General features: G+C 25.6%; 2 protein-coding genes across 2 annotated transcripts; one reads left to right on the forward strand and one right to left on the reverse strand.

Moving 5' to 3' along the window:
- The first annotated feature begins 4,888 nt into the window (after nucleotides 1-4,888).
- LOC145836224 (kelch domain-containing protein 8B-like) lies at nucleotides 4,889-8,575 on the forward strand. The gene is made up of 3 exons (XM_082944043.1): nucleotides 4,889-5,117; nucleotides 5,966-6,341; nucleotides 8,545-8,575. Exons 1-3 carry the CDS (start codon nucleotides 4,889-4,891, stop codon nucleotides 8,573-8,575), a joined length of 636 nt encoding a protein of 211 aa, XP_082800169.1.
- Nucleotides 8,576-9,142: 567 nt separating this feature from the next.
- On the reverse strand, nucleotides 9,143-10,859 carry LOC145836225 (CTD nuclear envelope phosphatase 1 homolog). Its single transcript, XM_082944045.1, has 4 exons — nucleotides 10,722-10,859; nucleotides 9,982-10,164; nucleotides 9,432-9,534; nucleotides 9,143-9,231 (listed from the first exon to the last, which is right to left on the reverse strand). The coding sequence occupies exons 1-4, from the start codon at nucleotides 10,857-10,859 to the stop codon at nucleotides 9,143-9,145; spliced, it is 513 nt and encodes a 170-aa protein (XP_082800171.1).
- Between the last annotated feature and the right edge of the window lie 272 nt (nucleotides 10,860-11,131).

An 11,131-nucleotide genomic window follows, 5' to 3' on the forward strand; every position in this document is an offset into this window, starting at 1 on the left:
TTTACCATAATTTAAATTTAGAAAAAGCATTAATCAATTTAATTTATTGATATTGAATTATTTATATTTAGATGCAACAGATTTCTTTTCTCTTTTTGGTGTTCACGCACGTAAGTGTTACATTTGTCTATGTTAGAGAAGTCATAAAAATAAGAATAGTACATACAAAAAAAGGATACATTAACATCAAAAGTAACTAAAACAAACCTGGTTTACATGTGAATTTAATGTTTATCATACTTAATTTACACGATTTTTTAAAATTAATCAAAAGGAATAAAAAATTACTTTGAAAACGAAATCTAGTTTGCCTTTGGTTTTGTACCTTATCCCATTACCGATTTTCCTAGAATGGACCAGTGTCTCGTCCAAGTCAAGAACGAGCGTTTTTATTTTGACCATTTGTTTGACAATTTTAACGGTCATTTTGATGCTTTTCTGATAGAAATCAATTTACAACAGAGAGAAATTGTAATTTCAACACCTCAACTTTGCAAATTTATCCGGTATTGCAATAACATTTAATTTAAATTCAAAGTTAAAAAACAAGTTAAAATATCATGGAACTGAAATGTTTTAAAGTTAAAAAATTTCAATAATCCTATTTATTGAAATCTACTCATTATAATTAATGTCTACTAGTTTTGCTTTTAAAACAACAAAACAACGTAAATAATAAAATAGTTAGGTCACTAAATGTAAATACTTGAATTTAATAAACATGAAAACAAAAATTAAGTTTATTTCTAATAAATAATCATATTTTGATTGAGCTGGTTAAATTTGATACAACTTTGAAACTTACAATTTAGCCTAGTAAAATGAGAAAAATTTGGTAAATTTAAATGTAAAGACTTTTAATAAGCACAAATACTTTAAGCATATATAAGTAAAGAAAAAAACTAAGAAAAAAAAATTAAGTTTAAAACTAGATCTCAGTTATAAAGTCATAAGAACAACTTTATTATGCAAGAACACTTAAATAAACTGGTTTAACTTAATCACCTCTAATGAGTTTATATACCTGTACAATACAAATGATTAACTAAAAGTTTTACCAGTCCGTTTTCCTTGAACTAATTTTATCAATATTGAAATAGTGAATATATTATTAATATTCAAATGATAAGGATACTTTTTTATGACATGACATCTAAAGTATAAGATTAAATTTTATTTTTAGTTTGTTATAGCAAATAACAGATAAAACATTTAACTAGTTGAAAATTAAACGTGGTATGCTGTGGCTGAATTGAGTTTTAAAATTGTTTTCTTGAATTTAAAAAACCTATCTTGTTATTTTCTTCTTTGTTAAAACAGTAATTAAGATAATTAAGTTTTAGCTTACATGTGATTTAGGTTGATTAGTTGTGTAAACTTTCGTTATGATTATTATGATTGACATTACCAATCTCGCCTATGAAAATAAAACTAAGATATTATTTTTAAGTAACTTAAGGATAGATGTGTAATTAGATAAAGTAAAGTAAAAAAGAAACTTTTTGTTTTTAATATAATATATGTATTTTGTTTACTTATAAATTAAAAATATTAGATGTTAACTAATAGTTAGATTAGTTCGGTAGTTAGATTGGTGCTAACTTTTTGATGCAGAGTCAAAGATAGCAAGTATTTATAAAAAATAACTTTTGTTTTAATGCTGAGCTTAAGCAATAGTTTCCGAAATTTTAGAGAACTTTTAGTAGCAGTTGAAAATTTTCACGAAATTAAAAAAAAAATTGAAGCAAATCAATAATATTAAATTAAAAAGTCGATTATATTAATTAGCTAAAAATCAATTGTGCGATCTTGCTTTTAGCTTCCATACCTTGAAAGCTATGCTTCGCTTTCTTCGTACTTCTGTTTTGGGATTTCTTTTCTAACCCACCCTTTAAAACGTTTTTTTAACGACATTACTATTTCCTTCTTTAACATCAAGGTTAAAATTTAAATTTAAAGGGTATTTGTTTGCAACATATTTAAACAGGAGGTGAAGTATATCATTCTGGTTGTCATAGCTAAAAAAAGAAATGTTTGGCTGGTATGGTTTGTTAAAGCTAATTTGTTCTAATCTGTATACAAAAAATTTATACACATGATAGATAACACACCAGATATATATTTTTATAAAATACATATATACACTTTTTATAATTATTTTCCTGGTATACAAAGGGCTGACTGCTAGTCAAAGGTATACAAAGGGGTTCTACAAAGGGCTGACTGCAAACTTATTGAGAGTTATTCCTGCTAGCTGTATAACTTTCATCACATTTGAAACTGTAAAATACTACCTCTAGTAGTTCCATGTCATTTAGTTTGAATTAGAGAAACCCTTAATTTTTTGCCAATTGTCATTTTAGATTTAAATAAATTTTTCTATTGATAATTTAGTAATTTACTTCAAAGTTTAAAATTTCTTAAAGAAGCAAATTTTTGGAAATTAATATTTTAATAATTTTCATAAGTGTTTATTTTTATTTTACTTTTTGGTCGTGTTCAATTTGCATACTTAAGCGGTAGTCTACTGTACTTTACCAATTATTTACGTAGATGTAGTAGTACAAGAATAAAAAACATCTTCGGACAAACATTCTTATATAAAAATTTTAGATTAATCTACCTAAAGTTTACATTTAGCTGTTTTTCAAGTGATATTTTTTTATAGCACATTGACTTTCTTTGTTTTATTTATTAGCTATTACAGTTGTGTAATACTTTATTTATTTCTTAAACGTATAACACTTTATTTATTAAGTAAAGTTCCAAAGATATTAAATTTGATAATGAACTCAAAAAAGAAATTATACTAATTTTATGCAAATTTTTTTACATATTTTTGAACGATTTTATGTCGACTAAAACAGGACATCTGGAAGAGTTAGTGACGTAACATAAAATTTCTGAAATTTTAAAAATAGTTTAAAAAATATATCGGATATAATTTTTGGGTTGGTAGGATGGAAAACAAAACCAAAAACAGCAGTACGAAAAAGGCTGAAAGCAAGATCGCACAATCGCGCGCAATGTATTTTTATTATTTTGCTTAGTAGAAGATTCCGTAAGAATTTTATATAAAATCGATAAATATCTTTATAGTGACCGGGCATTACCGGCCGGTTAAACACACTCACATATTGTATGTAGTTCGCATTGCATCATGATAACTTTTTTAAATTACGCCTGAAAAACAGCTATGATATTTTATTTACACAAACCAGTTTATTCTTGGTCAGTTAATAATCTTATTAATGGTTTAGCTACTAGATTTAATATTTAGTTTATAAGGTAGAAATTTTAATAACCATATTTTTCTCTTATTTATTATTAAAATACATGGATAGTACTTATTGCTTTTATTAAAAATAGAAAAAAGCATCAGTAATTTAAAAATATTGTTATAAATTAGATTGTTAATATATTTGAATTGTAGTTACCAGGAAATACAAAGGTGATCAAATTTTCATCGGTCTTTGAAAGACTTAAAGATTGTCTTTTACTTTGATTTTACTTCAATCTTCAAAGTGATGGAACGTTTAATATATTTTTAATGTTTTAATTAAACTAAAAAAACGTTTTATTATAAATTTTATTTATCAATTGAAAAAATATAACTAATTTAAAGGATTCAAAACTTGTAGCTTCACTTAAAACAAACTGACTAAAAATTATTATTTATGTTTTGATGTGTTAACGTATCTGATATTTGATTATATTGTAAGAAAGGAAATCAGTTGTTATGCTCATTTATGTTACAATCAATAAACGTAACTACGCTAAAAAAAATAAAAACTTTATACAGCTGTTTGTTTTTTAATGTTTTATTAATTAAAAATACACTTAGTCAAAATAAATTGTAAAATCAATATATTCTACTGTATATTTGTTTATATATGACAACAAGGTGAACATATTTACATCAAAATTAAAGGATAGTTAAAGATATGATAGAGTTAAACGTTCAAAACAATGACTTAAACTAACAAATTCGTTTACTACTTAATAACATACAATGCTAAGACTATACGACGGCGTAATACATATTAACATATAATAGACAACACTTAAAAACTTATATTAAGGGTTTCCAAATTTAATTCAAGAAGAATTAGTAGTGTTATACAAAACTAGTACAACATTTTTTAAATTAATTGAGAAATTGCTAAATATCAAAAACATTACAAGTAAATTAGTCAGTTTAAAATTTTGTTGAGAGTGTTCAAATTAAAATTTAATTTTTAATACTCATATTTGCAAAAACTATTTGTACTTAAGTATTTCATTTATAAAAAGTCAAACATGACTAGTAACATAAAAGTATACAACTCTAGCTAAAATAATTAATTAAAGTTTTTGATTTAACAAATCTAATATTTTATAACCATACAAGTTACTGTAAATTTATGAATATCAAAGTTACAGGTTTAAAATGGCCGTTAGTTTTTCATCTAAAACAACACAAATTTTGTACCACAATAGATTCTGTGGACAAGAAAACTTTGATGTAATTATTTCTGGAAGCACTGATGTGTTAGAACGAGAAAGTTTAAGGTTAAACTCGCGTAACTTAGAAATAATTGAGACTATATATCTTTCAAAGAAACATTCATACAATGACTTAACAATTTGTGAAAGATCCTATGTTTGGACTGTCTGCTCAAAATTAGATGTTAAAGGCGAATCTGAAACACGATCTTCATTCAGGATTTGTAGTGATAAAACTGACCAATGGGTTAATGTAGTTCAAATACCTGACGGTAAAGGTAACTTTAGCGCTTGTTCGTTTATGAAAAACATTTACGTCTTTGGTGGATTTACTGAAGAAAGAGGTATAAAAAGTTGTTATAAATATGATACAAAAAGGAAAAAGTGGATATTTATAGCAAGTATGAATGAATGTAGGCAAAATGCAGCTTGTACAGTATTTGAAGGTAAAATTGTCTTGACTGGTGGTTACCATTGGTTTGGTGGAAGTAGGAGCTCAATGGAGGCATATGATTGTTACGAGAATAAATGGGACTTTCTGCCTCGCATGATTAACAAAAGATGTCTACATGGAGCTGTTTGTATGGGCAACAAGCTGTTTGTCATTGGTAGAGAAAAATGCTACTTGCGAGGTTTTTGATAGCAGCTCCATGAAGTTCACTAGTATCAAGCGGTTGGATCGCAATTGTTATTATTCTGTTTCCGCGGTCAGTGTTGGTGGCGAAATTTTGATTTTTGGTTCAGGGTATATGGCAGGAAAAGAAAATATTTGCACTTATAATGTTGACAAAAATGAATGGTACTGTAAAAGTAATCGTTTTAAGCAATTCAAAAGAGGTTTAGTATGTCATGCAAAGCTTTCTGTTATTTAACAGTTTAAAATCTCAATGTTGCCTAATAATTATATTAAATATACAATGAGTATTACGTTTTTTGATAACTTTATTTTATTTAAACTTGTTTTAGTTTTCAAAATTTAAAAAAATATGTTGCTGTTTGGTTCTGACTTTTTTTTTGTAGTTTAAATACTTAGTTTTCTATGGAAATTGTGGGTATTGTTTTTTTGTTTGTTTTTGTCTTTTCTCTTCAACAGTAAATAAAAAATCGAATTTGTTAAATTATATAATTAAAATCTTTTCATAAGCAAAAAATAGTTTATTTTATATATTGCGAAGTACAAGTGTTACGGATAAAATTATTTTGATCATCGGTGAATTATACGTTATCTATCTTTAAAATCTAGCATAAATATCAACAAAAACAATTTGATGAAAAAAAATGCAAATGTTTCTATTTAAAATTATAAAATAAATAGTATAGTTTTTTTAAATATATTTATACTTTTAGTTTCTATGAAACAAGTTAAGAATTTAAATTATCTAAAAATTATAGGGACTTATAAAAAGTTGTTATAAATATGATACAAAAAGGAGTAAGTGGATATTTATAGCCAGTATGAATGAATGTAGGCAATATGCAGGTTGTACAGTATTCGAAGGTAAAATTGTCTTGACTGGTGGTTACGATGGTAAAAATAAAGTAGATTTAAGTTCAGTAGAGGCATTTGATAGTTACGAGAACAGATGGGACTTTCTGCCTAGCATGATCAACAAAAGATGTCGACATGGCTCTGTTTGTATGGGCAACAAGCTGTTTGTCATCGGTGGAAATAAAAATGCTACTTGCGAGGTATTTGATAGCAGTTCCATGAAGTTCACTAGTATCAAGCAGTTAGAGCGCGATTGTTACTATTCTGTTTCCGCGGTCAGTGTTGATGGTAAAATTTTGATTTTTGGTTCAGGGTTTAGGGCAGGAAAAGAAAATGCTTGCACTTATAATGTTGACAAAAATGAATGGTACTGTAAAAGTAATCGATTTAAGCAATTCGAAGAAGGTTTAGTATGTCTTTCAAAACTTTCTGTTATTTAACAGTTTGAAATCTCAATGTTGCCTGATATTTTTATTAAATGTACAATGTGTATGTTGTTGTTTGATAATCATATTTTATTTAAACGAATTTTAGTTTTCAAAATCTAGAAAATATGTTGCTGTATGGTACTGAGTTTTTTTTGTAGTTAAAATACTTAGTTTTCAATGATAACTGTGGATTTTGTTGTTTAGTTTATTTTGTCTTTTCACTTCAACAATAAACAAAAAAAAAATTTGGTTACTTGTATAATTAAAATCATTGAAGTTAATAAAAAAATAGTTTTTACAGATAAATTTTTTGGATGAAATTAATTTGATTTCTTGTGAATTCTACGTTGTTTATATTTAAAATCTCACATAAATTTCGACAAAAAAGATTTGAAGAAAAAATTGAAAATGTGTCGATTTAAAATTATATAATAAACAGTACAGTTTTTTTATTTATACTTGTAGATTTTATGAAATGAGTTAAGAATTTATATTATCTAAAAATGTGTTACGTAAGCGTACACTGTTTTTTAGGATTTAAGATTTAATGATAGCATTTTGTAACATCTAGCATAAAACATAAAGAAAATATTAAAGTAAAATAATTAAAGTCAAATTAATAGAATTTTTTAACTCTTTTTTTTTAGATTTTTTCCATTTACATCTAAAAAGAATTTTAATGGTTGATTTAGATGAAACATTAGTTCACTATAGGGGACTTTATACTTAGTTGGAATACAAAACCACAGAAATTGAAAACAAGCCTGATTTTGTTTACAGAGTTAGTTTAATTTTTTCCTGTTTTTATGAGAAAATAAAAATTATTAGAACGACTATTAAAAGTGTGGAACTTTTCTTTTAGCAAAATACTTTAAAAAAATAATTTATATTCTTAAATATAGAGAATAATTAAATATTAATGTACCATGAAAGCAAAGTAGAAAAAATAGTAATCAACTGTTGCTTTGATATACACGCTAAATATTTGATAGAATATATAAAACCTTTTAAGTCCTTTAATACTAAAAAATAACATTCTAATTTAAAGAGGCAATTCTAAACATATTCAAGAAGAGGCTATGCAAAAGACCTGGAGTTGACAAGTTTATTTTGAAAATTAAAACTTATAGAAATAAAAAAATATATATTTTTAGGTTACTTTATAAGTTTAGAACTAGATTGCGGAGAAAATCATTTTCATGGTTAAAACAAGAAGTCATGCATTTATTCAATAAAATAAACAATGAAAGCTTTTTTATTACTACAATATAATGAATAATTTTTTTTTATTAAATAACACCACAAGAAAAGAAGAAACATTATCTAAATATTTCATCAAAAAAATCTTAGCAGTTATTCATTTTGTTTCTAACAACTTGTTTTCCAAATTAACAAATGTTGAGCAATTATTTTTCCAGTTAATTAAAAGTTTTTATTTGAGTAATATAAGTAACTTTTTACCATAACTATCAAAAGAAAACTAAGTTGAAATTCTTAATACAAGGTTGATGTATTAAGCCTTATTGTCTTTATTGAACTATTAAAATACAAAAACAAATTAAATTATTTATGAAAAAAAAATACAGGGAATAACTAAAATAGGACAAATGCTAATGAGAAAAAAGTTATACTGCCAGTTTTAGAAAAATATAATTTAAGTAGTTAGAATTCCAACTTTAGCCATAATTATGATGATTAAGTATAATGATAAAAAAAATTATGATAAAAAAATTTAATTTTTTTATGAATATTTATATTGTATAGAAAACAAGTTTAATTTTTGAACGAATTTATTGCTTTAAAAAATATTAAAATCAATGGGAAACAATTGTTAAAAAAAAGCGCTGGACAGGATTTGGTTTCGGCTGCCCGTCCTGCGTACGTTTAATCTAGTCAAATATTCTTTAAAATGGCAATAATATTGTCTTAGAGAAATAAAAGTCAAAATAAACACAGAAAAATTGTTACACTCAATTTATTTTATTCTAACATCAAAAAAAAAACGCAAACGTTTAAAAACTAATTTTTATTTTTATCAAATAATGAGTGCTGTCCAATTCTAATATGAAGTATAGTTTTTATGGTACTTCAAAAACTTCTATCTTGGCTTATTGTTTATTCTGATCTTTGATATTCTTTCAGGAATGTTCTGACGTCATCGCAGGACCTGTAGTGACGTAAAATTATTGATGACGTCATAAACTGAAACGATTTATTAACACTTGTATACAACGACAAGCGTGATGCTGTTAGTTATTTGTAACACAAAAACAAAGATGTATGATTTTTTTTTAAATTGGCATAATTACAAATTAAGTAGATTATTTTAAAAGCTAAAAAGTTAAATGAAATGACACAATTTTTTAAGTAGATATTATTACCTCCACTTATATTAGGAGAACCTCAATAAGTATAGATAAATAAAAAACTTGAAAATTAACTTGCTCAATAAAATTATAAAATTTAATTATTATATACGTAACATACAAACTAGCACAACAGTATACAAACTCTTTCAATAAAAAAAGATCGAAATAAATATATCTCAAAACAAGACGATTAAAGTAATTTTTTATATAAAAAAAAGTTTCAAACATAAGTATCTGCTTTAAGTTTAAATAAAATTTAAAATTTCTAGGATCGAGTTTTTAAAAATAAGAACTAATTTTTCAAGAAAATTACCATTTTCTATTTTTAGTTATCAATCAAATAAAATACTTAATTTTAAAATAACTTAGTATTACCTCATTTTCTCGAACATTGGAATTAGTTCATCAAGACATTTATCATTTCGATCTTCATACCAAGACTCGATAGGTATTCCATTTTCTGTTGAGTTTATTAAAAATTAAACTATTTTAATTAGCTTAGATAATAAATATTTTTAACCAACAAAGGTATTAAAACTCTATCCTGTAAAATTGGTCGAGCAGTTATTAGAATTTTTTCAAATACTATTTTAAGTCTTTTAAACAATTTTACTTGTACCTACAGGTATATACATAATTGAAATTACAAATTTAAACTACCTTTAAAGTGCCTGTAGGTTTTCGGAGAGTTGTCCAACAAAACAACGTTTTTAAGATCTTTTTCGACCAGTCTCAAGTCTTTGGCATGGCCACAGCCACAGTGCTGAAATAATGATCTTTGTTAAATGAATTTAAAAAATCATATAATTATTTTGCAAACAGTCGTAATCGTAAACATGTTTTTTCATTAAGACGGAACTTTGTTGGTACGCTGCTAAAAAGCAATGAAAGTTGAAAATATTTAAGATAATAATATTCTGTTTACTAAAATATATTAACTAAGTATAAAAGATAAGTAAGTTTTAATTAAACACGAGCCAAAATTGAGAAAAATAATAAAGACTATGGTGAGGTGCATTGAGCTAAAAATTTCCCAAAGTAATTTTTACAATAACTTATATAAGCCAAAGCCAATGTTGATGGATTGATATTTAAAATAAGTAATTAAAACAAAATTCAAACAATTCGTCTAACAAATCTTCCTCTCAATGACAAGATATTTAACAATTGGTCATATGTTAATATTAAACTGTGTTTAAAATACAAAAACCTGTCTGAAAAATCTCCTGTTGATAATCCCCCTTCCATTATCCAGGTAATCAAGAATAGGTGTCGCGTACGCTTCAGCGCCATGCGTGTATACGACCAAATTGTACCATTCGGAAACAGTATCAAGGAACTTGTCAACTCCAAGTCTTTTGTAAACCCACATGTAGCTTGAAAACCAATTCACCTATTTGAAAACATTTTGTTTAATTGTTTATACTTAGCGTTAGTTTACACGTAACTTACTACTAGTATTATTATTACTAGTAACATAAAAGTATACAATTCTACATAAACAAAACAAATAAAATTTTTGATCAATTGTTCTACAAATCCAATATTTCATAACCATGTAATTTGAGAACCAATTCGGCTGTTTAAAAATATTTTGTTCAGATGTCACTACTTAGCGTTAGTTAGCTCAAAATGATCATAAAATGAAAATAAAAATGTAATTATGTAAGTTTCAATTTTATTTGCAGTTTAGTTTAAACATTTTTTCCATAATTTGTTGTTTATATATAAATGCAATAGTTTTCCTTTCTCTTTTTGGTTTTCACGTACACAAGTATTACAACTGTCTATATTAGAAAAGTCATAAAACATAAGAATATTACTTGAAAACAAGCTTTTATTAACATCAAAAGTAACTAAAATAAACTTGGTTAACAGGTGAATTTAATGTTTATCATGCTTAATTTACACGGTTTATCAAAAGGTTGATCAAAAGGAATAAAAACTTACTTTAAAAACGAAATCTGGTTTTCCACTGGTTTGGTACTTCATCCCATTACCGATTTTCCTGGAATGTACCAGTGTCTCGTCCAAGTCAAGAACGAGTGTTTTTCTTTTGACGATTTGTTTGACAATTTTAACGGTCATTTTGATGCTTTTGTTTTAGTTTCTGCAGTAGAAAACTTAGCATTAAAATAAAGTTCTTTTTTCCCAAGATTGCTTAGTTTAAATTTATTTTACAATATTAAGATAAACTCTAATTATGGCTTTTTTTATCAAAGTATACATTTTGATATGTTTTTTATGCGGTTTTTGCTTCTAATAGTAGAAACACAGCGCTAAAATTAGCAAAAATAGCCTTTAAAAACAAAGGCTTTTTTATTCCACAAGGTTTAACTGAACTGTGTACTATGTGAGAG

The sequence above is a fragment of the Thalia democratica genome, chromosome 5, assembly GCF_965202585.1.
Source record: "Thalia democratica chromosome 5, ktThaDemo2.hap1.1, whole genome shotgun sequence".
Lineage (NCBI taxonomy): Eukaryota > Metazoa > Chordata > Thaliacea > Salpida > Salpidae > Thalia > Thalia democratica.

Bases quoted from the DNA above. Each gene is read 5' to 3' on its own strand.
- LOC145836224 (XM_082944043.1), top strand. From the start codon at position 4,889: ATGAATGAATGTAGGCAAAATGCAGCTTGTACAGTATTTGAAGGTAAA. The intron at 5,118-5,965 runs GTTTTTGATAGC...GGCAATATGCAG, and splicing joins AGAAAAATGCTACTTGCGAG to GTTGTACAGTATTCGAAGGT. The intron at 6,342-8,544 runs GTACTGTAAAAG...ATATTCTTTCAG, and splicing joins AATGTTGACAAAAATGAATG to GAATGTTCTGACGTCATCGC.
- LOC145836225 (XM_082944045.1), bottom strand. From the start codon at position 10,859: ATGACCGTTAAAATTGTCAAACAAATCGTCAAAAGAAAAACACTCGTT. The intron at 9,535-9,981 runs GTTTTTGTATTT...TCATTATTTCAG, and splicing joins ACAGGAGATTTTTCAGACAG to CACTGTGGCTGTGGCCATGC. The intron at 9,232-9,431 runs GTAGTTTAAATT...TAAACTCAACAG, and splicing joins AACCTACAGGCACTTTAAAG to AAAATGGAATACCTATCGAG.